Raw genomic sequence first — 25,616 nt, 5'->3', positions numbered from 1 at the left:
AAAAGATTTACTTTGCATTTCTTTATAAAATAGGAGAAATACATTAATTACATCTGGTAGTTAAAGTGCACAGATAACCTCAGTAGACCTAGTATAAATAGATGCCATAGAACAGATCAGCGTTCTCTTAGCTCAGAACCAGTGAGCTTTTATTCATTTAGGGGAGATCAGCAATGTATAAGGGACAATGTCTACATATGGGATGTGACAGATTAGACTTACTTGCATTTTCTCACACCGTGAGGAAGACTGAAATGCAGCACTGTTGAGACAAACATGGTTAGAGCAGAAACTCTTGGACAAGGCTTTATGGACCACTTTGTGGTCAAAGTATGGTTTTAAGAGGTCACTGAATCCCCAGAAACTGCATGTACAAGTGTTTTATTTCTGAATTGTCATCTAGTAAGTTCGTTCTCTGAGAGGATGACATGTTAAAACCACAGGTATAATCTCTAGTTTAATTACATGGAGTCATTTTGTTTCTGTTTCTGCCTTTAGAATGTTCCTACTCTTCTACAGTGGACTCCTTAACCTGGCTTAATGGGTACTTAACCTAGAATTCATGGGCCCTGTAGTGAATGTGTTTTCTCTGACATTGCTTGCAAAATGTAGTACACATATGGGTTTTTCTGTGTGTGGTGCATCTTGCATTAAGTTCTCAAATGCTTTATTACTGCCGAAGATGAACACACAAGCCACCTATTTACAGACTAGTCATTGTTGCCTCATTTGGGATGCATCCCCTTTAGTCCCATTTTCCTTCACAGCCACATGGCCCCTAGGTTTAGTTTGTTATTTCTTATGAAGACCATGGACTAAGTGGTGACTCTTACTTTCATGTAGACTTAACATAGGATTGAGAGTCAACCCTTAGAACTACTGTTTGGATTGCCAAGCTGGAAATCATTGGATACACACTTGTATCATTTCTCCACAGCTGTTTCTTTGCTGCCATCTTCCTCAGCTCTGGTCATGAGACCATGATCATGGGGCAGTAATTTACCCAAGAAAACCTTTAGCAGAATGTTCTTATCCTTGTAACTGTAGTCTATCCTAAGTTACAATTGGTTCTAAAGAGGATTTTGTTTTTTCCTTGGCTTTTTTTTTTTTTTTTCCAGCCTGAGAGAAAGTAGGCACCTTAGCCAGGAATTCTTTCAGAGATATTCCGAGTATGTTCTCCCCACCGTTCGGAGAGCTTTTATACCTTCATTCTTTTGTTGGTTGTTTTTGGTTGTCCTCTGTATTCCCTTCAGCAAGATTTATTCCAGTAGAAGAAGGTTGTTGAGGGATTAGGTGAGTGGGTGCTTGGGGGACTCTTTGTTCATGCCAAATGATCTTTTAAAAAAAGTATTGAGTATTTTTCTTTTAATTTCCCAATCATAGTGTGAATTCTTCTTTGCCAGATGGTTTTTGGGGCTTTGCCTGGGTCCTGTGTGCCAGAGTCGGGGATTCATCTTGGCCAGACGCTGCCACATATTGAAGAGGGAGCCGTTTCCAGGAAAGCTCAGAGCTGTGGCTCCTAGAAATCTTTCCTTGATTGTGTGAGCCAGGCCTCGACACTTTTGACCATCTGGAAGATTTTGGACCCCAGCACCAATATCTGTCTCATACACAGTTTTCTTTTCCTAAGTTTTTTTTTTTTTTTAATTCTTGTTCATTTGAGATATATATTTATTGCAATTTTATCTACACACTTCAAGAGTGGTATGCCTGAGGGCTGCAAAGAAAATTAACAGAAAAAGAGTTGACATCCCTCTGTGGATACCCATGGCTATTCTTCGTGCCATGATGGTGCTCAATAAACAGTTTGGAAGGAATAAATCTGGAAACTTTTTACTGACACATACTGTTCATGACAGAGTGTTTCTTAGCAATTTTTCAGGTACTTTTGTACAAGTAATGACTTCATCTCTCCTTTCTTCACTTTCCAAAGTATATGCTTTCTGTAGTGTGCATCTCTCTGTTAATACTACAGTTTGAATCTTTGCCCCAAGCCTGTCTTGTTTACAGTGGCCATTGATCTGTTTATTTCTAGATGCGGACAGCTATGTGAAATGCTGTGAGGTAGAGTTTGTACAACCAAGAAATGTGTTATTATGCTGTAGCTGTACTCAACATCACTTTTCATTAGTGCTCTGCTTTTAGTAGTTTGCATATGCCAAATGTAAAGATGATCCTAGCTGTGTTGCAAAAACAGGTCATGATAGTATTGCTTGTGTTCTGAAATTTTTCTATAAATTAGCTAGCTACGTCCCTTTGAACCTATCAATATATTCAGCTTTTTTCACCTTTTAGGTAACATAAATTTATAAATTTGCTGTAGTAAATCAATCCTTTAAATAACTGTCTGCCCTCTGTTTCAGCACAGTATTATAGTAAGACATATCTTTGCCTACTGAATGTTTGCAGTCTGTTTCAGAAATTAAGACACACGCTCAACAGTTAATGAATAGAGATGGTATTATACACCAGAGTGTAAATTATTAATAGAATAAAATACTTCCATGGCATTGGAAATTAGAGAATTAAATATCCAGTTGGTACTCACCGAGTACCGACCCTGTGCTAAGCTAAGGCATGGGTACTGAAAGTAAAGTTCGAAGTTGTATTATCAGTGACCCGAGAGGCTGTTGTGATAAGCGACATTGGTGTCAAAGGCAGTCCCTACAATAAAAGGCAGAGATATGTTGAGATCAAAGTGGGCCAGCAGCCACTGGAAGACGTAAAATAGTCCAGCTTTGAGTGCTCTATCCCTGATGGCTGTATAGACTCAGATCATAGATCTAGGCCATTTAATGCTCATAAGGATTATGGCTGAGATGTTCCGTTATTCCCAGTGTATTACTCAGTCTCTGTCTTGCCAGCTAAAGTCATTTTTCGTGCTTTCCCTCTCATCACTTTCTGGTGCTCTTGGGTGAGTTCAGCTTGTTAAAATATGTGCTTCTTGCGTCTTGCTTCACCCCTCTGTACAGAAAGCCAGTATGAGACATGCTTCTATGAAAGCATCTGTTCAGTATTTCTTTATTCACCCTTTTGCTTCTCTGTGTTCATGTTGACCTATCTTGGCTGGTATGCTCCGGGAGGATGTTGAACCCACTGTTTCCAGCTGTCCTCATAGGTGCTTTTTGATGATGTTAATGATGATAGTGATAACCTATAATAGTCCTTGATCCACTATCAAAAGTGGTCACAGCTTTCTTATCCAGGCTCATGGTTTTCTTCACTGTTTTGTTTTTGTTTTTGTTTTTGTTTTGGACCAGTTCTGCATACAGTCAGTTTTTATTCTGTGTGTTCTCTATACTTCATTTTTTTTTGGAAAGCCCCCTTAAGCTAATAGCTGGGTTGATGAAAACTCCCCTTGGCAGCCCCTTTCCTGCAGTTTTCAGCACTTTTTTTTGGCAGAACTCACTTCACTTTTTAGAGGTTGGAGCTCACCTGGAAGAGAAGAAAGTCCTTTCTCTGGTGATCCACAGGGATGATCCCATGGCATTCCGTAATCCCAGTTTTTAGCTTAATCATTTGACTTGAAGGATAAGGCAGTCTTGAGGGAAGGTAACTTTTGCTCTGTCTTTGCTAACTTTGGGGGGGAAAAAGTGTTCTGTTTGTGTTTCCCTATTACTGGGAGCTGAATCATGTTTTAGTTGAGATTAGTGTGGGTTGCCATTTTTGTAGTAAAAATTGGTCAAATACTGGCAGCAGCATCTAGTTCAACCTAGTATATCTTATCCATAGAACCTAAACTACCTTATAGCTTCTTTTAATGGTGGGCTGTGGAAAAGTATTCCAGATGCTGTGCTGTGTGATTTTAATGGAAAGCCAGTGTTAAGATTTCTCTTTCTGTTGCTTCCTAGGTCACTCTGCACCTAAATCCCATCTCCTCGGTCCACATTCACCACAAGCCTATCGTGTTTGTGCTCAACTCCCCACAGCCCCTGGTCTGGCATCTGAAGACAGAGAGGCTGGCAGTTGGGGTCTCCAGACTTTTCTTGGTAAGTGTTTGAAACCTTCCCAAAGTGTCCTTAGCATAAGGATATAATGACCCTAAAACTTTGCAAGCGTTTTTAAAAGGCTTATTTCATTGAAATAATACCAGAGTCCACAGTGTATTAAATTGAAAGAATGCTCTTAGTGGTATTTGGACAGTGTAGGTAAGCAGTCACGGAAAACAAACACCGCACGTGTGTGTCTGACTGTGGATAGAGGATCTGGTCTAGTTTCCACGTTAGAGCAGGACCTGCAGTCATACTCTGTGTGGCCTGGGCTTTGGTCTCCACTCTGAGACTCCTCTGGTGGCATCAGGAGCAATGTAAACATTGTAAACAGCCACTAGGTGTGTGGTCTCTGACCGCAAAATAAATACACACAAACCCATTCTATTTGTATATAACACAGGCCTACTTTCTGATACGAGGATCTGTTTGTTGAGAGAGTGACACAGCCAGTTCCAAAATGAAAACATTTGTATTTTATAAAAAAGCTGGAACCCAGCTCTTGTGGAAAGATCCAAATATTACCTACTATTTGTAAATCATGTCCTTTTGAGTTTGCCAGAACATTCAAGTTTGCTGGTTGTGGAGAAATTGATGGGTTGTTTGGATGGAATTTTTGGGGTATGATATCATGTCTGATGATGCGCAACACTGCCCTTCGCAGTGATAACTCACATTGTCTACTGCTAGGGCTCCATGCTGATGTCCTTAATTGCAGAGCCTTAGGCTTTTAAGCCTCATCGCCCCAAAGCATCCAAAACAAAAAGAGGCCTCAGTTAATAGTCTTTTTCTTGTATAATGAGCATATCTGTACTTACATTTGAAGAATACACTTAAAAACTCAAAGGTACCTGTTGAATAAAGTAGGAATCCATAATCAGTACAGTTAATAAGTAGATAAATAAATGAGTAAAGAGGGATAAGGGACAGCTCTTCATTATAGTCAGATGCCAATCAGTGATATAGAAGGATAATGGAGTTAGAAATTCCTGGTTTTGCAATCATCATAGTAAAAGTTTATTGGGCAGGAGTCATCAGTAGAAGCTAAATGTAGCAGAAGTGGAGGGAGTTTGAGGAACTGTATATTTTATTTAAATTACCCAAATTACTTACTAATACCAAAAGAAGAAACAATAACTATATATAGTGGAGATACCCTATGGTACCTTAACCAAATCTTCAAAATCAACATCACCAGTATGGGGCACATGGACATTGTGTGCCTTTAAATGTGATAACCTGCATCATTTATGTTATATTCTAGCCAAACATGCACATAACCTGGATCTGGTCATGATGAAGCATCAGGCAAAACCAAATTGAGTGACATTCTATCAAACCCAGATAGGACTTACACAAGAAGCTCTTACCCCAGACTGGCTCCTTCATACTCATAATCATTGTCAATCTCTTGTAACTAAAGGTATTTGTGATAGTAAGTAATGGCCATGATCATAAAGTCTTATGTGCATTTAGCCCTTAGAGTGCTGAGCTATATTGTGCAATACTGTAAACAGTAGCTATAGGTGAGCTATTTAAATTTAAAATAACTAGGGGCGCCTGGGTGGCTCAGGTGGTTAAGCATCTGCGCTGACAGTGCGGAGCCTGCCTGGGATTCTCTCTGCCCTGCCTCACTTGTTCTTGTTCCCTCTCTCTCTCTCTCTCTCTCTCTCCCTCTCTCACTCTCCCTCTCCCTCTCCCTCTCTCTCTCTCCCTCTCAAAATAAATAAACTAAAAAAAGAAAACTTTTTTAAAACTTAAAAAAAAAACTTAAATTAACTAAAATTACAAATACAGTTACTGAGGCATACCAACCACATTTCAGGTGCTTAGTAGCTACATGAGGCTACCACACTGGGCAGGTTATGGACAGGTTATGAGTAAATGCTTTGCCCACCCGGCTTTGAATCCAAATAGTAACTCAAGGCAAATTATTTTATTTCTTTAAGCCTGATTTTCCTCACTTGTAATAAAGGAAAATTAATAGTCCCAGCATCATGGGGTTGTTATCTTGATTAAAAGAGATTACATGTAGCATGTTTAATACAGTGCCTGACCCCGTTCATAGATATTACCTGTTGTTGTTGTGGCTATTTATTAATAGTCATAGTAAAGAACACTTGGAAAAGATGTTGAATTTCTATTTTTATTTGTTTATTTAGAGAGAGAGAGAGAGAGAGAAAAAGAGCACACACAGCGGGATAGGGGAAGAGGGAGAGGGAGAGAGAGAATCCCAAGCAGGCTCCACACCCAGCACTGAGTCTGACACTGCACTTGATCTCAACCATGAGATCATGACTTGAGCTGAAATCAAGGGTCAGATGCTTAACTGACTGAGCCACTCGTTTTATATATAATATGTATATATATTATAAAATATAATTTATATTTCTAATTATAAATGTCTAGCTTGGCTTGTCCAAGATTAAAAGGAGTTCCTATTTCTCTGGGCTACAGGTCCAGATGAAAAGTGAGGGCTACATATATCATAGTTGTACTGGTCACTTTCTGGATTCTTCATGAACCTACCCCTCAATGGGTTATAATGGAAAGTATCTTACTCCTAGTTATTATTTATTTGCTTTAATTTTAAGATCTGTAAGAACTGCATCTTGGCCATCAGTTTAAAATGCACTAACAGTTAAAAAAGGAGACAGTTTTAGTTAAACAACTTAACATCATCCCTCTTTGGAGTCGATCCCATGTAAGGAGATTGCAGATCAAGTGATGAACCTAAAATTACCAACACAGGGGAGACAGCATTGGGAGAAGCCAAGGATTTACATTCCGGGACACTTGAACTCTACTTTATTATCCAGCAGGCTTTCTTTAGATAAAATGGTTTTCTCCCATCTGTACATGTCTTCAAGGCCTGGAAAAGCTAGTAGAACATGTGTTGCTCATTCATTTTCTCAGGTCCGTGGAGGAGGTATACAAGCTCTCTCACAAGCCAGGTAGCTCTCCCTGACAGTGTGTGAGGTAAAGAGGGTAAAGGCAAGCTCTTCCCTTACTCTGTGTTGCTGGAAAGGAATTTCAGGGTCTGTGCATCCACTGGACAGCCATTGCAGCAGAGGGGTCTGCTGCTGGATGACAGACACATCAGGGATGAGGTCTGTTGATCCATGTATAATAGCTAAGAGTTCAAATTTAGAAACAAGACCGTTACATTATTTTACAAACACTTGAGAAGGCCTGTGGGACTTTCAGACACTGGGACTTAGCCGTTTCCATCACTGTCTCCTCCCAGGTTACCCAAAGAGCTCCGAGTTGTGGAGGAGAGAGGCCGTCTCTTGATTCTTTGTCTAAGATGTGTATTAATGTAGTGCCTGCATTACTGCCTTAAAGCTATCTTTACTTTCCAGGTAAAGTTACAGCACTACACAATTCTGTTTTTTGATTTTTGTCTTAGTTTTTATTTATTTTTTTAAGCAGGGTGGTGAGAAGAGATGAAGCAATGATATCTACTCATCTGTTCAAGATGATGTTTTAATTTAAGTTGACATGTCTGCATTTATTATAGATGCCCAAATTTAAAAGGGAAACATTTCATAATTAGTTGTTAGGAACTTGTGTTGCTCTGAATGTCTCAGCCACCATGAGAATGACTAAAAATATTATACTTTAATACTGTCTGATGAAGGTGTCTGGCTTTTTTTCTGTCAAATCATTCCAGCCCTCCTTATGATTTCACAGTGCAGGCAAGAAGGAGTGTGTCAGGCAGGGGGAAAATGGGATTGAGTTTCCTCTGCGAATGTAGTTCCTTTATCCGGTTGTTCTGGTTATGTAGGAAACGGAATGAAGGGTGATTGTGTCATTGTCAAGCAGTGAGTCTTTGAGTACGAGTCTCACACATGTGTATATGGACGTGCACACGCACATGCATGATGGAGTTGTCACAGCTGTATAGATTTTCTTCTGTAAGGTGTCTGGATGGCCCAGAGAATATTGAGTAGGTTAGAGCTGTCCCTCAGTGCAATTAGAAATAAGAATAATCCTAACCCCTCAGTCTGTCATGTTGAAACTATAAAGAAAAATCTCTTAGAAGGATTTTTATTTTTGCAATTATTTCCACATAGAAGAAGAAGCATAGTTCAGTGGGGCAATAAATATCTGAACTTCCAACCTGAGTTTGCTTAAAAAAAAAAAAATCATAACAATACTAGTTTTTGTTAAGAAACATGATGCAATTTGAATAGACATTTCACCAAAGAAAAAACACAAATGGCTAATAGGCACATGAAAAGATGTTCAATATCATTAGTCATTAGGAAAATGCAAATTTAAAACCACAATGAGATGCCACTTCACACCCACTAGGATGGGTCTAATAAAAAAGGCAGATAATGACAAGTGTTATTGAGAATTTAGGGAAATTGGAACCCTCATAAATTGCCGACAGTAAAGTAAAATGCTGCTTTGGAAGACAATTGGGCAAAACCTAGGTGTACAGAAAAAAAAATCACCCACAAATGTTCTCAGCAGCATTATTCTTAACAACCAAAAAGTAGTAGAAACAGCCCAAATATCCATCAACTGATGGAGGGGCTAAAAAAAATGTAGACCCAGGGTGCCTGGGTGGCTCAGTCAGTTGAATGTCTGACTTTGGCTCAGGTCGTGATCTCACAGTTTGTGAGTTCAAGCGCCACATTGTGCATGGAGGCTTCTTGGGATTCTCCCTGTCTCCCTCTGTCTCTGCCCCTCTTGTAGTGGGGAGGGGAAGAGAGAGAATCCCAAGCAGGCTCGGTGCTGTCAGTGCAGAGCCTGACATGGGGCTCAATCTCACAAACCGTAAGATTATGACCTGATCCGAAGTCAAGAGTCAAACACTTAACCACCTGAGCCACCCAGGAGCCCCTAATCTTGTTTTATTCTATTCTAAACCTGAGTGCGCTCTCCTGCAAGGTCTACAGACTCAGAGCCTTGGGACAAGCAGAAAATCTCAAGATGACACATAAAATGTCTAATCCAGGGGCCTTACGCAGCCTTTTAATGTCAGGCTTAGTTGCTTTGCATGCTTATAAGGAAGAAAGGTATCTAAGATAAGGAAACCTCGAAAAATAAGCAGCAACTTCTTCCAATCTCACTTGTTCTTGGGATTACTGTGCTGCAACTTATATTTTCCATCCATTGACATTAAAAAAAGAAAGAAATGTGTGCATACATGTATATGTTTGAGTGGAGGTGTGGAGTGGGAGGGGATATTGGTTTCTAAGATAAGGTTTCCAGAGTTAAGAGAGATACAGGATGCCCATTAAGTTTGAATTTCAAATAAACAACAAATACTTTTTTTTTAGTATGCCCATATGATACTTGGGGCATATTCATATTAAAAAATCATTCATTGTTTAACCAAAACTCAAATTTAATTAGCTATTCTGTATTTTATCTCACAGCTGTACTAAGAGGTAATTTGGGTTTTTCTTTCTGGTTAACAGCCTGGCCTGGGTACCAGGAGGCCTGAGCACTAAGTGGCTCTGTCACTAACTAGTTCTGTATTATTGGGCAAAATCACTTACTTGGGCCTCAGTTTCCTCATCTCTAAAGTAAGGAGGTGGTAGTAGCCAGTCTCTGAAATTCCTCTCAGCTTTTAAACTCTCTGATTCGTTGATAATATGAATGTTAGATATTATATCCCAATTTAATTGGAAACAGAAAATGGTAATCTGAACATTGCCTCTTCAGCAAATCCAAGTAAATATCAGGGCAGGGCAGTTGGAAAAAAAAAAAAAAATGAGAGAAACCAAACGCAACGCTATTGGCTTTGGAATAAAAACAAATCAAAATTTAATCCTAATGAAAAATGTAAATTAATACCAGTTACAGGCTTAATATTTAAAATCTAGTTTTGTGTGTCTGAGAAGAAGGGAGGGGTAGGTGAAGAGGCGGGTGTTGCCAAAATCTGGTTTATTCCTTTTACTTGCACTTGGGGGGGTGGGGTGGAAAGGTCTAAATTTTTGGGCCTCTGCCACCAAACCACAGGCAGTTCTCTGGTCCGCACTGCAGTTTGGATGACTGACAAGGCTCAGTGAAAAACAAGTGCTATTTGTTTTCCTGTGCCCAGTATTTAACTGGAAATCAGAAGGCAAAATTTCCAATCAGTTGTTAAATAGCCCCAGATGTGTGCTTAGCTCCACTCTAGGAAGGGACGTGCACAGCCTAAACCACAGCGCATGTCCAGACCTTCCTTTTCTTAACTCCAAGTGATGTGTAACTGAGAGTTGTAGTATCCAAAAATGCCCTTTGAATAACTCAGGCATTCAAGTTTGGTTGTGAAGGAGGGAACTTAAAAAAAAAAAAAAAAAAAAAAAGGAAAATCCCTGTATTCTCCACTATGTTGCATTTAAAAATCTGGAAATGATTTTTTTTTTTTTTCTAAATTCCTCCTTTCCCTTGCTTGGCACTTCTCCCCACGCTTAGAAAAACATTAGATTAGCATACCTGCTATGACGGTTTCTGTATCCGCTTGTTCATTCATCCAACAACCAGTTTTGAGTGCCTACAGGATGCTGGGGACTGTGCTAGGTATGGAGGGTTCCAGAGAGAAATGGAACGGACTGCCTGCCCTCCAGGAGCTACTCATTACATAGGAGAGATGGTTAAGAGATTGGGAATTGCAGGGGCGCCTGGGTGGCGCAGTCAGTTAAGCGTCCGACCTCAGCCAGGTCACGATCTCGCGGTCCGTGAGTTCGAGCCCCGCGTCGGGCTCTGGGCTGATGGCTCAGAGCCTGGAGCCTGTTTCCGATTCTGTGTCTCCCTCTCTCTCTGCCCCTCGCCCGTTCATGCTCTGTCTCTCTCTGTCCCAAAAATAAATAAACGTTGAAAAAAAATTAAAAAAAAAAGATTGGGAATTGCATTTCAAAGTTTTAAAAATGTTTTTATTTATTTTTGAGAGAGGGAGAGCGTGAGCAGGGGAGGGCAGAGAGAGAGGGAGGCGCAGAATCTGAAGCAGGCTCCAGGCTCTGAGCTGTCAGCTCAGAGTCCGATGTGGGGCTTGAACCCATGAACCACGAGATCTGACTTGAGCCAAAATTGAACGCTTGATAGATTGAGCCACCCAGACACCCCAGGAGTTGCATTTCAGTGTAAAATGTACCATTGTTGGTACCAGTGTAAAATGTACCATTGTTGGGTGGCTTGGTTAAGCTTCTGACTTCGGCTCAGGTCATGATCTCACAGTTCTTGAGTTCTAGCCCCACGTTGGGCTCTGTGATCACAGTTGAGCCTAGAGCCTGCTTTGGATTCTCCCTCTCTCTGCCCACCCCCTGCTCTGTCTCTCTGTCTCTCTGTCTCTCTGTCTCTCTCTCAAAAAGAAACATTAAAAAAAAATAAATAAAAAAAAAAAAGAAGTACCATTGTTGGATCCTGAAAATTGGAGAAAATGAGAATTCTCTTCTTCCAAATGCAATGAAGGCAGCTCCCTCTGTGAGGCTGATGGAGGAGCAGTGTGGGTCGGGGTTGCGGACACAAGAATAGGTTTTTGCTCAACCAGGAATGTCACTCCTGTGTACTAGGAGTGTATAGACTAGGGCTCTAGATATACCGTTTTGGATTTTCCAGTTAGGCTTTCCCCTAAACAAATTCTCTCTCAAAGACAGATTAAATAACTAAACATTTCAAGATTGGTTCTTCTTCTTTTTAAAAAATGTCTCTTGTGGAATGACTCACTGTGCCCTTTGGGATATTCCGAGTGGTTGTGTACCATGCATTTTTGTTCCAGAGGCTGCTTATCTGTTGGTTTTGTGGCTTGTCCATAAGAGCCCTAATTGTAAGGGGCTTGATCCTCTCATGAACTAGGGTCAGTCAACTACCATATTTCCTAGGAATAAGTTTCTGGCCCATTTGTGGTCAAGAGAGCTCTTCCTAAATGTCACTGTGGCAATTAGAGCATTGGAATGAGTCCAGTTTCAGTTGGTAATCCTGGTCCAGAAAGAGTTTTTTGGAAGACTTCCTAGGATTATCTTAACTTGCTGGGTTAAGGCTTGTGAATGTTGCCAGTGAGTGGCCCCTTGGCCTTGTGAGGTTTGCCTGGGTGTATTCTTCCTGCTTGAGACATCCTGTCCTGGAGGGTTCACGCAAGCGTAGACTTTTCCTGGCTCCACTGGACTTTCTGTGTCATGTCTGTGTGCAGGCCTGGGCTCCAGCTCTGTGAAGGCTTTGCTTTCACTCAACAAATTGAGGTTAAATAAACTCTATTTTACCAAGGAGAGAAGGTAGGTTTCTTCGTGTAGAGTCCCATTCCTTCCTTTAAGGCTTTGCTGTCTAAGGCTACTCTGGCAACCTGATGGATCTGCCCTTCCCAAGCTTTGGGCAATTGTATCAAACATCATATGTCTGGTGCCCTTGGTTAATGTGGTAGGCAGCTTGCAAGGGGCTGTTTGGTAGAAAAAGTGAGTGTTTTGTTAAGGGAGGTTGCAGAATATTTTTTCATGTAATAGGAAGGGGAGAAACTTATCTCCTGGGAGATTCTGGTGAGGTCAGCTTGAAAGCTTGTGGTTGTGCCATGGTCCTCTCACTGCAGACAGTGAGGCCCTTGGTAAGCATTCCACACAGGTGGCCTGCAGTCCCCATCTCTAATGGGGACTGCATGATGGCCTGACTCCTTCCTGGGAATGGAGTCATTGGGCTTATTTGAGGCAGCCCAGCGCCGACACTCTAAACCTCCATCATCCAAACCCCTAGCTTGGAAGTGGATTTCTGCAGAGGAAGGGGTCCCTTTAGCCTTTCTTGTTTCTTTGTCCAAGGTAGAATTTATATCCCGAGAATAGTTTTTGCCCTTGGTTTTTGCCTTTGGTGCTAATACCCTATCCTCAGATGGCCTCTTAATGCCACCAGGCCAGGGAGTCCTCCTTACTCTCCTGCCTTGTCCTGTTTCGGTGGCGAATGACACAACTGTGATCTTGGGACCCAGGGTATACCTGAAAGTCAGGGGCTTAGCCATCTGCCACCTCTGCCAAAAGCCCACAAAAGCTCATTTGATCTCTAGCCATTCTGTGTTTATGACATAGTCTGTTCTGGAGATTCTATAGTTTCTGGCTGATACAGGCTGCTGGGTGATGTTCAGAGCTACTGTTTGGAGCCAGCACTGCTCCAGCCCTTGAAAACAGGGTTCATATATCCTTTTCTGGAAGTTCAGACAAGAAGGCTACAGTCCAGGCATAGTGAGGAATGAATTATGGCCTGTCAACCTTATGATCTGTCAGACAACCCTTGTGGCCCATTGTGGGGCTACGTATACATGTATGTGTACATTTGACAAACACTTAGTGCATGAGCCATGTGCTAGGCACTCTTCCAAGTACTTCACATATATTACCTTATTTAACCTTCATAACAAGCCTGTAAAGTAGGTACAATTATTATCCTCATTTTAACATGAGGAAATCGTTTCCACAAAGGGAGATTAAGTTAATTTGTGCCTGATCACACAGCTAGTAAATAAATGGCATGTATAACCCATGTATAGTGCTTAGAATAGTGCCAGGCACATAGTAAGTGCTTGACAAATGTTAGCAATAATAATGAGTATTTTTTAATGATAAGGATTAGTAGTTTGGGTTAGCTTTTTCCCTACTTTCTCCCTTTTATCTCCTATCTTCGACTTTGATCTGGGGTTTGAATGGGAGCAAATTGGTGTAGCCAGGGATATTGGAATTTAATTGTCCACTGTCGTCTGACCCAGGGCTTTCCTTTTGCAGAGGGAAGGTATTTAGGTTGAACGATTTCCCCTGATATCTAGATGCAGGACATTGCCCCGATCACAACCAACTACATATAACAATAGTTTTCCTAGATACCGTGTGAAGCTTTTGAACTAGTGTCAGCCATTGCCCTCCCGCTGACTGGAGGTTAGTCACTGAGGCTGCCACCTTAAAAATAGCATTCCAAAAGCGACTAACCCCCCCTCAACCCCCTGGTGTTTTGAGCTGTTTTTTTCTCCAGTTGTTTTCCCCTTTGCTTAGAGCCCCTGCCATCATCCCTCAGTCACAGATAGTGCAAAGAAGGTAGCTGGATGGCCTCCTGAGGGACGTACATAATCTAAGTGCCCCTTACTTTTCAGAAAGGTAAATGGAGACCTCACTGGGGACAGTCACACCACTTGATTCAAGGGTGTGACTTTGATGTCCTCTGTAACCCTGGTCTCCAGCCTGGAACCACCAATGACTGTCCCAGCGACAAGGGCTTCAGAATTGAACCTGAAGAGCCAAATCAGGGTATCGCTCACCAGATCCAGTGAGGAGCTGGCGTGAAATTGCCTCTCTGGTTTCATTTCAGCAGAGTGTGTCGTGAATGGCTTGCTACAGTACTGGGATCTAGGTAATGCCAGTATTTCAGTTGGGTGTGGGTGTTAAAATTGCTTCTTGATCCTTTTTCCAACAACATTGTCCCCCAGGCTCCTCTGGTTAGCTTGTCTCTGAATAAGCTTTACCAGAATACCCTGCATAGCCCTCTGTCTTTCACCCTCTAGGATCATTTATTTCTTCATCCGGGGTGGCCTGGAAAATGGAGGTAAGTGTAGAAACATGGTCTGCCTTTGGTTGAGAGCTAATGTTAGGAAGGTCAAGAGGGCTCCAGCCATTCTTGGGGCTGAAGGCCCTACCTCCATCATGCACCCCTGAAGGAAATATCCTTTAGAACCTTTTTTTCCTAAACTGTTCTTAGGTCTGGGGTTGCTAGGCCAGAATATGCAGCTCCATTTCTCTTCAAGCCTTCATCAGCCATTCACAGAAGCTGTAATAGTCAGTGGTTATCCAAAGAAAGAGAACCAGTAGGGGATATATATAAAGAGATTTCTTGCAAGTAATTGGTTTATGCCGTGTGGAGACAGACAAGGCATGGCAGAAATCTGCAGATTGGTGATCAGGAAGGAGGGCTGGAACTCTCCAGCCTGAGTGGAAGCTGCTGTCCACAGGTGGGATTTCTTCTCAGGGAAGCCTCAGCCCTGCTCTTAAATCCTTCAACTGATTGAATCAGGCCCACCCAGATTATCTAAGATAATTGCCCTTATTTATTTATCTGATTATGGCTGTGAATCACACCTACAAAATACCTTCACAGCAACATCTAGATTAGAGTTTGATTGAATAATAGGATATAATAGGAATAATAATAGCCAAGCCAAGTTGACATATAAAACTGACCATCACAGGGAGCATTTATATCTTAAATTTATACACCCTGATAATTCTTGCCAACCTAGGTCTACCATAGTTTCTCTTCAAATGATTTCAGATCCTTTGGCAGCTTTTGTTGTTTACTATACCCAATCTTTCTTCTTCCCAACAAGTAATTACTTTGTTCCCATAACAGTCATCACTATTTCTGTCTGCCCCTTCCATTTCCATTTTCTCTCCCCTACTTTTTCCAGCTGAACTCCTTAGACTGCTGGGGAAGGGGGAGAAAGAGAAGGAAATAACCAAACGGAACGGGGGAATCTCTATGCAAACATCAGGAAAGGACATAGTCCCCTGCTTTGCCTTACTGCTTTCCCTTTTCACTCTCTTAAAAGCCTGGATTATGTATTGCATAGTTTTTGGAGTCTGATAGACATTTTAATTCTGCACTTGTCCCTTGCTAAAGCTATGCAATCTGGAGCTTTATGTAACCTCTCAGAGCACTAGTATCTTCAGTTGTCCCATGTGAAGATTCAGAATCTATGAAACGTTCACTTAGTAAGTGATCAGTAAGAACCTTCATGGCTATTCTCTCCCAGTGTTCTGTTGATAGGAGGCTAAGGTGGGGCTCTGTCTACCCAGATCTACTGATTTCTTGAGTTCAGTAGTTGACCACTCCATGGTAGTGGAGTAGAAACAGCTCTCTAATGGGAAAGAAAGCCTCTGGTTCTGTTGTCAGCCTGCTTTCTACCAGCTGTGTGCCTCGGGCCGATCCTGTAGCTTCTCTGAGCGTTAATTTCCTTGTCTGTAAAATAGAACTTAGAATATCTATTTGATGAAGAGGAACGCTATAAAGAGAATTCTAGGAACCTATTAGGAGCCAAGCACTTAGAAAGTTCAATTTGTGCTCTTGAACCTGGGTTGGCAGATTGGGTATAACTTAAAAGAAAAATAAAAGAATCTTCCCTAGCTAGGGATTCCCAGAAGCATGTTTGGAGGGCAAAAACAGATAGAGGATCATGGCAAGTGATGATAATGATGTCAACATTTTGTTTTTTCCTGGAAAAATACCCTTTAGATGGCAAGTACGCTTTAAATTTTGAATCACGCTCATCCTAAAATCCTGCTAACACTGGCAGATGAGAAAGGTAAGTTTAGGAATCTGGAGAGCTCATTTTGTAAGACCATCAAGGGTCCCTCTGTGACCTGGGACTCTACTTTGGAAAACTCTACATTGTAAAGCAGCTCATGCTTCATTAATTTGGTAACCTGTGTGGACTGAGTCTGTCTTTCAGATGCAGTGACATATTTTGCTTCCCTTTGTATATTCACATATACTATCGTTTCTGTAACATTTCCACGGGAGATTAGAGGATTGCTTTTGTAGTGGCTTACATTCAAGTTTGTGCGTGTTTATAGTGAGAGGGCTGCATCTCAGAGCTTTGTTCTTGGCATGTGTAAACATGTTGGGTGTTAAGAACAGAGGGCTGTTTCAATCCTTTAGTTCTCTATATTCCATTTCAGCAAAAATAAAAATTAAAAGCAGAGGGTGACCATCATGAATGTTTTGAGAAAAAGTGTTGAATATTAGTTTTAAGTCATTTTAAAGGAAGAAGGTAATCTGGTTTTAGATACAAAATTAAAATCACCCAAGATTTTTAAATGGTTGCATGGATTTGTGTTTCTTGAATGCACGATTGGCAGATGCCATAATCACATGGCTCATGAATATGTAGCATTACAAATTAAGACTGTAGGTTCATGGGCATGGAAGTTATTATTTCTTTAAAACAAACTTAAAAAAAAAGCATTGAGTCATGATATATGGTTAATAGAAAACATGTTTCAGATCATATTTCACCTCACGTGGCTTTGGAGGAAATAGGCAAGCACAGCCCTCCCAGGAATTGGGTAGGAAAAACGTGTGATTTTCCTCTTTCAGAATGTAGGGTTTAGTCCTCATTTGGGAGGTAAATATTTCAGTACTGTTCCAGTACTTTATGTTAGTTTGTTTTTACTGGATGGACTTTGTGCACAAAATACACCAAAGCATCATCTCAATGCCTTTCTGTGTGGGCACTGTTAGATGAATTCTAGGACCCATCTGCCATCAATACTATTGATATAAAAACCTAAATTCAAGAGAAATGCCTATTCTACTTTACGTCTTTTTTCCCTCTAGAATGGAAGGAACTAGCAAATACTTGACACCAAAGGTGTTTTGGAAATGTCGATGTGTTTTTCTTTGCTTTTTTTGTTTTCCTTGTTATGCTCTATTTTCCCAGTCAGGCAACTCCAAAAAGAGATTTGTCTGCACAGGAGTCAGGGAAAAGGAATAGGAATGGTAAAAGTTACGGACAGGGCAAGATAGAAGAGGGAGAGGAGCTGATCCTGATTGTCCACACGCTTCACTTTCATCAATGCCAAAGTCATGTAAATGTGTGAAGCTGGGTGTGTGAGCAGAGCAGCCCCACGGAGCTTTGTAACCTGAATAGCAGGCGCTCACCAGCCACAGCTCAAGCTCTAAATGGACCACAGCTGAGCTATAGGGCGTGTGTATGTGATTCCTGGAACAGATTTTCCTCTGCGATGTCAGCAGGCTTTTCTTCATCTTTGGGGAGCTGTGTCTCCTCTGATTTCACAAGGCCCATTTCTTTCTTTTCAGATGTGCAAGAAGATGACTCTATCCATGACTTGGCTTTACTCTCTCGTCTTGTTTTTTTTTTTTTTTCTTTTTTCTACCACTGCAGAGGAGAAGATTCATACTTGATCACCCTGCTGCAATCCTGTTCCTGTTTGCTTCACAAAGATTATTTGAAATTTAAATAATATTTGTATCTATGGCCTACAGCAATGATCCTCAGCTATGCATTGGAATCATGGGGTGGTGGGAGGAAGGTTATAATGCAGTTTCCTGGACCCCACATTCCCACCCATCCTGGAATCTCCAGGATGATTATACTGGTCTAAGGATCACACTTTGTGAAGCATTGGATTTGAGATGGCTTCTTGACATTAATTTATGTTCTGAGACCAGATCAAGAAGCAGATGGATAGATGGATATTATCAGTGTTTCCTTACAATCATATTGGAGGAGGTCCTGGAGTAATACTGTCCAATAGAAATAAAATGTGAACCACAGAGGGAATTTAAAATCTTTTGTTAGTACATTTATTTATTTATTTATTTATTTATTTAAAAAAAATTTTTTTCAACGTTTTTTTATTTATTTTTGGGACAGAGAGAGACAGAGCATGAACGGGGGAGGGGCAGAGAGAGAGGGAGACACAGAATCGGAAGCAGGCTCCAGGCTCTGAGCCATCAGCCCAGAGCCTGATGCGGGGCTCGAACTCACCGACCGCGAGATTGTGACCTGGCTGAAGTCGGACGCTTAACCGACTGCGCCACCCAGGCGCCCCTGTTAGTACATTTAAAAGGGAAAGGAAAGGCACCTGGATGGCTCAGTCACTTAAGTGTCTGACTCTTGATTTCAGCTCAGGTCATGATCTCAGGTTCGTGAGATCGAGCCCCAAGTCTGGCTGTACACTGACAGCATGGAGCCCGCTTGGGATTCTCTCTCTCTCCGTCTCTCTCTCTCTCTCTCTCTCTGCCCCTCCCCCCACACATGCTCATTCTCTCCCCCTCTCTTACTCCGTCTCTCCCTTTCAAATAAATAAACATAAAAATATATTGTTAAAAAGTAAGGGAAATAAGTGAAATTATTTGTAATGGCATATGTAATTTAACACAGTATATCTACATAATAGCATTTAACAATAAAAAATTGTTGAGGTTTCTTTAATCTTGTACTATATGACACAGTACAAAATCTAGTATGTATTTTACAGTTGCAACACAGGTCAGTTTATTTAGCAATATTTCGAGTGTTCAATGGAGTGTGGCTACTGTATTGGACAGCTATAGAGCAGGTACAGGGTGCTCTGAGCCATTGGCAGACACGTGACTGATCGAAGTGCTCGTTCTCATTTCTCCACTACTTCCGTATGTGAATGACCTCAGAGTCCTTCTTAGCACAGAACTTTAGGCAGGTACTACCAGTTGATTGGACCTCAAGATTCATTCATTCACTAAATACTTCTTGAATATCTTTTCTAAATACAGCACTATTTTAGGTGCATCAGATATACCCATGAACAAAGCAAAGATCCCAGCCTCTGAAGGAGCTTACATTCTGGTAGGAGGAGATGGACAATAAACATAATAAATAAGTAAATTATATGGTAGTTTAGAAGGTGACTTTCCAAGAACATGGAAAGCAGGTTTGGGGGTGTATCAGGATTGCTAGAGTGGGGGCTGCTGGGTGGTTGGATTGTAATTTTTAATTGGCCCCATGAGAAGATAACATGTGACTGGGTGAGGAGAAACTTCAGATGAGACTTCTTTTTTTTTTTAATGTTTATTTATTTTTATGAGACAGAGCATGAGTAGGGGAGGAACAGAAAGAGAGGGAGACATAGAATCCAAAGCAGGCTCCAGGCTCTGAGCTGTCAGCATAGAGCCCAATGCGGGGCTTGAACTCACAAACCACGAGTCATGACCTTAGCCGAAGTCAGATGCTTAACCAACTGAGCCACCCAGGTGCCCCTAGATGGGACTTCCTTATCAGGACTGTTCATCAGGGAACATTCTTCGTAAGGTGAGGGCAGTGGGGAGGGGATAGAGGAAGGGGAGGGGAAGGGCATAGGATGAGTGAATCCTTATAGTATGGTACTACCTTCTCTCTCCCCCCTCACCGAAGACCAAACTAACTCGGGGGAGGCCCACAGGGATACTGTGATGCAACCACCAGGCCTCTGAGTCAGCTGATGTGCTGAGTTAAGTGCTAAAACAGAGAGCCTCAGTTCCAGGAAAATGGTGACTGCACCCATCGGCCAGGATTTGTTCACCTCACTAGAACTTGGGAGATAAATCTTGAGGCTTCCATGGATCTGCTTAGGACTTTAAGAGTTAAAGTTTAAATGCAGGTGTGGAAACAAAAAGGGCTGGTTGCCTCTTTGCTTTTTTCTTGCTCTTTTGGACAAGGTTGTTGAATCTGATCCAGAAAAAATAATAAACTTGGCTCTCGTTGCCTAGCCGTAAGTTCTTGTAATAAAACTCCCAGCACTGGCAGATAGAGTAATGTTCTGCTCTTTAAAAAAAAATCTGGTAGCATAACCAGAATCTACAATACAAATGTCGTGCATGGTTTAAGTAGGGAAGAGCATTCAGGAGGTGGCTCAGTGTGCATCTCAGTAGCCTGGGGTTTGTTGGGCAGTAAAGTGCTTCACGTTTGCCCCTTCTTGCCAAGGATCGGGATTCTTAAAGCTCTATGCTCCGTTCATTCCCACAGGGAGATGTTTGTCATGTCAGGGAATGTCAGAGGATTGGGTTTTAATTAGCAAGCAGGAGGAAAGTTCGCTGAATTCAAGGGAGGACATGGAATGATGTAAGAATTTGTTTTTAGGTGGAGGTATTGGGTGAAAAGGCAAATCATGGGCTTTAAATGTTGGCTGAAAGAGCATTTCCACAGGCAGTGAGAGAAGTAAGGAGTTTGGGTTACAGGAATGAAGAAACTATGGCATATCCTTTCCTGTAAGTAACAGAACCGATTCTCATTCAGCAAGCAATTATGGAGTCCCTGCTTTGTGCCAAGCTCCATGCCACGCGAGCCCCGGAGATTTAGAATGAGCAAGGTGCTTGATTGACCCTTGAGCTGTTTTTCTTTATCAGTTTTGCTGATAAAGAGTCACATTTCATGTGAGAGAGGGGCTCGACTAGAGGTCTGAAAAGGCACCTGTGCGCTGCTCCACCCTGAAGTCAGAAGGGAAGTCTGGGAGGCTTCACAGAGAAGGTGGTTCTGTGGAAGTTCAAGGAGAGTTACCAGATGAGGAAGGCTGGAAAGAGCAGTCCAGGTGGGAGGGACCTGGATGTAACAAGACTCAGGAGCCTCAAGTAGCAGGATGTGTTCTGCCACCAAGCGATTCCATATGGTGAGTACACGGGGGAGTGGTAGCCAGTGGGGCAGGCAGAGGCCCTTTCTGGTCATATGCCATTTAAGATGCTTAGATACTGTCCTGCATCGTCATGAGTTTACTCTTTAGAAAGATCTCCCAGCAACAGGGTGGAGGAGTGATGGAAGGAGACCAGATTGGAAGATAGGGGGTTACTCTAGTGGTTGAGATGCAGGTGTCTTGAGATACAGGGCCAGAAATGGGGTGGCGGCATGGCAAGAACCCACCAATAAGGTGGAGTAAAAGAAAATACCTGCCATTTTATCCAAATATAAAATCCTTGCTCTTAACATTTTTTAAAACATTTCCATATTCACTCATAGTTATTTTCCTTGAAGTGGTGATTGTAGCCCCTCCTTGTATTAGAAAAATAGTGTTTTTTGCTCTTCTCTTTATGTCTGTGTTCTTCCACAGACTGTAACCCAATCCAGACTCAAATAAGGATACCATACCATGAAGATCAGGTAGGAGACTAGAGTGCCAGATGGTAGGGGGGATGACAGTGATAGATCATGTGTTTATTTCAGCAGGGTTCTTAACAGGTTCTAGCATGATGCCCTTACAGACCAGGTGAGGACAGTTCTATGGGGTTACTTTGTAGTTGATGAACAACCTGGGACCCCAGCATGTGCTGTTTAGCATCTTTGGGTCAGCATGGGAGTATACCTGTAAGTCACAGACCTTAGCCTGGTCTTATTCCACTGCTCAAGTATTTAGATGAATGTATAGAAGGCACGCATGTGCAATTCAGTGATATTGACAGCTAACAGAATAAGGATTTTCTTAAATGTTTATTTATTTATTTTGAGAGAGAAAGAGAGTGCAAGCATGAGCGGGGAAGGGACAGAGAGAGGGAAAGCGAGGACCCCAAGCAGGCTCCATGCTCAGCACAGAGCCCGATGTGTCACCTGGTCCCACCACCGTGAGGTCATGACCTGAGCTGAAATCAAGAGTCAGACGCTTAACCAACTGAGCCACCCAGGCGCCCCCAGAATAAGGATTTTTATGTGTCCGACACAGATTTGAAATATGGGTCTAAGGAATAAATATAAGACTTTGTGTTTCTATGAAAGAATTACTGCTATAAGGGAAGGATGGAAAGAGCCGCAACCCGGTAAAATGAGCCCTGGGGATTTAGGTGCCACCATCTCCACCACCACCTCCCCGGCGTGAGATGCTGCTCTTTCTCCCTGAGGTTATTGCAGAAGCCTACTATTGGTCTCCTGCTCTTGCCGCTCTTCAATCTAGACTGGCCACAGCAGCCAGAGGTAAAAATTTTTTAGATGTTTTCGTGAACTTTCAGTGGTGTCCCATCTCACCTGGACTAAACACCATAGTCCTTAGTGGCAGTCTGCAAGGTCAGATTGGACCTTCTCGGCTCTCTGACCTCTCTGACCTTTTCATCTACCTGTCCCTCCCGGTGCTCCAGCCACACTGGCCCCGCCTCTCTCCCTTCCGCTTGCCAGACCTTTACATGAGCTGCTGTTTCAACCACAGATTCTTTTCCTTCTGACCTCCGCAGGGCTTTATGCTGTGACTTTCTCAGCTGGACTTTCCCCATGACATTTAAGCCTTCCCTTCTCTCAGTTTATTTTGCTCCATAGCGCCTCTTGGGATACTACATATTTCGCTTATTTATTGTGCTCCTCTGGCTTCCTTAAGAGACTGTAAGCTCCACAAGGCCGGGGAGTTTCATCTGTCACCTTTCTGTGCGATTACCCCAGCACCTCCAACACAGTGCCCGGCACAGATGAGGGAGGTGCTCAAGAAATATTTGGCAGGTGTATGTTTGAAGTATAAATTAATGAATATGAGATAACAGCAGAGTTCAGCTGATAGAAAACCTAATGTGATTCTGGGCTGCATGCAGTGTCCACATATATGTAGAAAAAGATTTATTGTAAGGAATTGGCTCCTGTGATTATGGAGGCTGGCAAGTCCAGAATCTGCAAAGTCCATGCCCCGATTTGAATCTGAAGGCCAACAGGCTGCTGTAGAACCTGGAAGAGCTTATTCCGGGGGTGGGGTCAGGCCTTCAACTGATTGGATGAAGCCCACACACCTTAGGAAGGGCAGTCTGTTTAACTTAGTCTACTGATTTAAATGTTAATCTCATCCACAAACACCCTCACAGAAATACTCAGAATTATGTTTGACCAAATTACTGGGCACCCTATAGCCCAGGCATGTTGGCACATAATTAACCATTACGGTGCATTTGTCAGACCACACCCCAAACCCCAAGTCTTGTCCTGAGCACCACATTTCAGGGACTATGCTGGTGAAGAACTGATAACCACAGTATCTGAGGAGGAGGTGAGGGGGCTGGAAATAGTGCTCTGAAGAAGTAGAGTCAGGATTGGAGTCAACTGACATCTTCAGATGCTTGAAGGCTTATCTCGTGGAGGAAGGAGGAAGGAATTCTTCCTCTGGAAGGCATAGCTCAGACACATGAGTAGAAGGCAAATCTTACAGATAGAACAGAAATCTGCCTCGGGAGCTGATGAGGTCTTCTTTCTGGCACGGTTAGCACAGAGGCTCACTATGACCAGGAGTCTGAAGTCTCCTGTTTGGTCTTCTTCCCGTGCTGATCCTCTGACCTTGTGTGTGCCATTTAGCTTCTCTGAGGTTTCTTCCTCTCCACGGTGGAAATCCTAGTAACCTAGCTCATAGGTCATCCTGAGGATCAGATGGAAATAACAACACCTTCTAAAACTCGGTGGGGGTTGGGGCCGACTTTTGTCGGCGTGCAACTTTGTCAGAGCCAGAAGAACTGGTGATCAGGAGGAGTGCTGACTAACCCCGTGCCGCAGCAGAAAATTTCCACTGACCTGCAGTCAGGGACATTTCACTGCCTCTGGCAGCTTGGCTTTCTTCTTATTGGAATGTGCCTGAGGAGCGGCAGTTAACTCCTTTTCCAAATTCCTCAGCTGTGAGTGGATGAACCTTGCTGCTGGCCCCCGGAGAAGACAGACTGGAGCAGGGTTGGTGGTACATGGAGGGATCAGCCAAGAGTTGCCCCTTCTTGAAGAATCAGCCATGCCCTAGTATCACTTTTCTGTTACTTTCGGATGCATTTGGGAGTTGCTCCTTATTTCTCTCTTACACTGTATACCCCACCTTCTACTCCGAAGAAATGTACTCTAGGTACATGGTGTTTAAAACTCAAGTGCTTTATTTTATGGCTGTAACATGAATGAGGACAAAAGGAGCGGAACATCCAGGGATACTTGCCGAAACGTTCAGAACTGTGCTGGCAGAGGGACAAAGGCCTTTGCACTGTTGTGGGTTTTTTGGTGACAGGCTTGATAAAAATGACTTTTTAGCACAAGTGGTTTTCAGTGAAAAGAAGATTTTACTACAGTGCCTCAGTCATAAAAATCAGATAAACACTGAAGTTCAGTGTTGGTGAGTAGCTAAGTCTCAGAGGGTTTATACATATGTTGGCATGGTTATTGTTTGGCAGGTAAATGGTTCAGGAACTTTTTCTTCTGCGGGCATTGTTCAAAACAAGGTTAAAACTGGACAGTCCCCACTGATTTTGTTTATATGTAATTGGCATCAGGACATATTTTGCAAATGTCATTAGCGTTCTTCGCAGCACTTCATGATACCTGATACATAGTAGGTGTGCATGAGGTGGTAACTATTGTTAGAGGCCATGGTTTATGTCCAGCTTAGTAATGATTAGTTTTGGGCTTCCTAAACCAGGAAGCTTCTCTTACTCTTTATTAAGTACCTAACGGCCCAAATTCTAGCATAGAGATGACTGTCAACTTGAGGATTCAATCTGGGGATCCAGTAGACGTTTGAATGTTAGCAACATTCAGTCAGACCAGGATCTCTCAGGCGCAGTACTGTCGACATTTTGGGTCATCTTTGTCACGGGGGCTGCCCCCTGTGATACGTTTAGCAGTATCCCTGGCCTCTTTGCCAGATGCCAGTAGCTCTTCCCTCCCACTTGTGACAATCAAAAATATTTCCAGATGTTGCCGAAAGTCCTCTGGGGAACAGAATCACCCCAGTGAAGAACCACTGGTAGAGAGGAAGCTGCAAGGTGCCCACGCTGCCCCTGACCCATAATAGTGCTTTTAAAATTACGGATCACTCAGTCCCAATTAAGGAAGGGCTTCTCAACCAGGGCTGACCTTTGAAATCACTCAGGGAGCTTTAAAATGATCTGAGGTCTGGGTCCCAGCCCAAAGGTTCTCATTGGTCTTGGGTGTGGCCTGGACCTCATAATATTTAGAAGCTCTTAGATGCTTCTGCTTTTCAGCCAAGAGTGAGACCACAGCATTAGTAGGTCATGGAATCAATTTGGCGAAGAACGTCTTTGCTAGCATTTAAATATACACAGTAGTGCCTGCCGATCTGAAAGTTTTGCTTTCCATGGTTTTAGTTACTGTTGATCAGTCGCAGTCTGGACGCAGATGCTCCTCTTCTGATGAATTGTCAGAAGGTCCGTAGTAGCCTAACACTGTCGCTTCATCTGCTCACGTAGGCA

General features: G+C 42.4%; 1 protein-coding gene across 3 annotated transcripts in view; it reads left to right on the top strand.

Moving 5' to 3' along the window:
- Positions 1 to 25,616, top strand: part of TGFBR3 (transforming growth factor beta receptor 3) — a 208,627-nt gene that overhangs the window by 127,414 nt on the left and 55,597 nt on the right. For all 3 annotated transcript variants that reach the window (XM_025912786.2, XM_086717529.1, XM_086717530.1), the window contains one exon: positions 3,852 to 3,989. In XM_025912786.2, coding sequence (XP_025768571.2) covers positions 3,852 to 3,989 — 138 coding nt within the window. The remainder of the gene's footprint in view (positions 1 to 3,851; positions 3,990 to 25,616) is intronic.

This window comes from Puma concolor, chromosome C1 (genome assembly GCF_028749965.1).
Source record: "Puma concolor isolate L17-30 chromosome C1, mPumCon1.1.hap2, whole genome shotgun sequence".
Taxonomy (NCBI): Eukaryota; Metazoa; Chordata; class Mammalia; order Carnivora; family Felidae; genus Puma; species Puma concolor.
The sequence above is the reverse complement of the archived record's forward strand: the minus strand, read 5'-3'. Positions and strand labels throughout refer to the sequence as shown.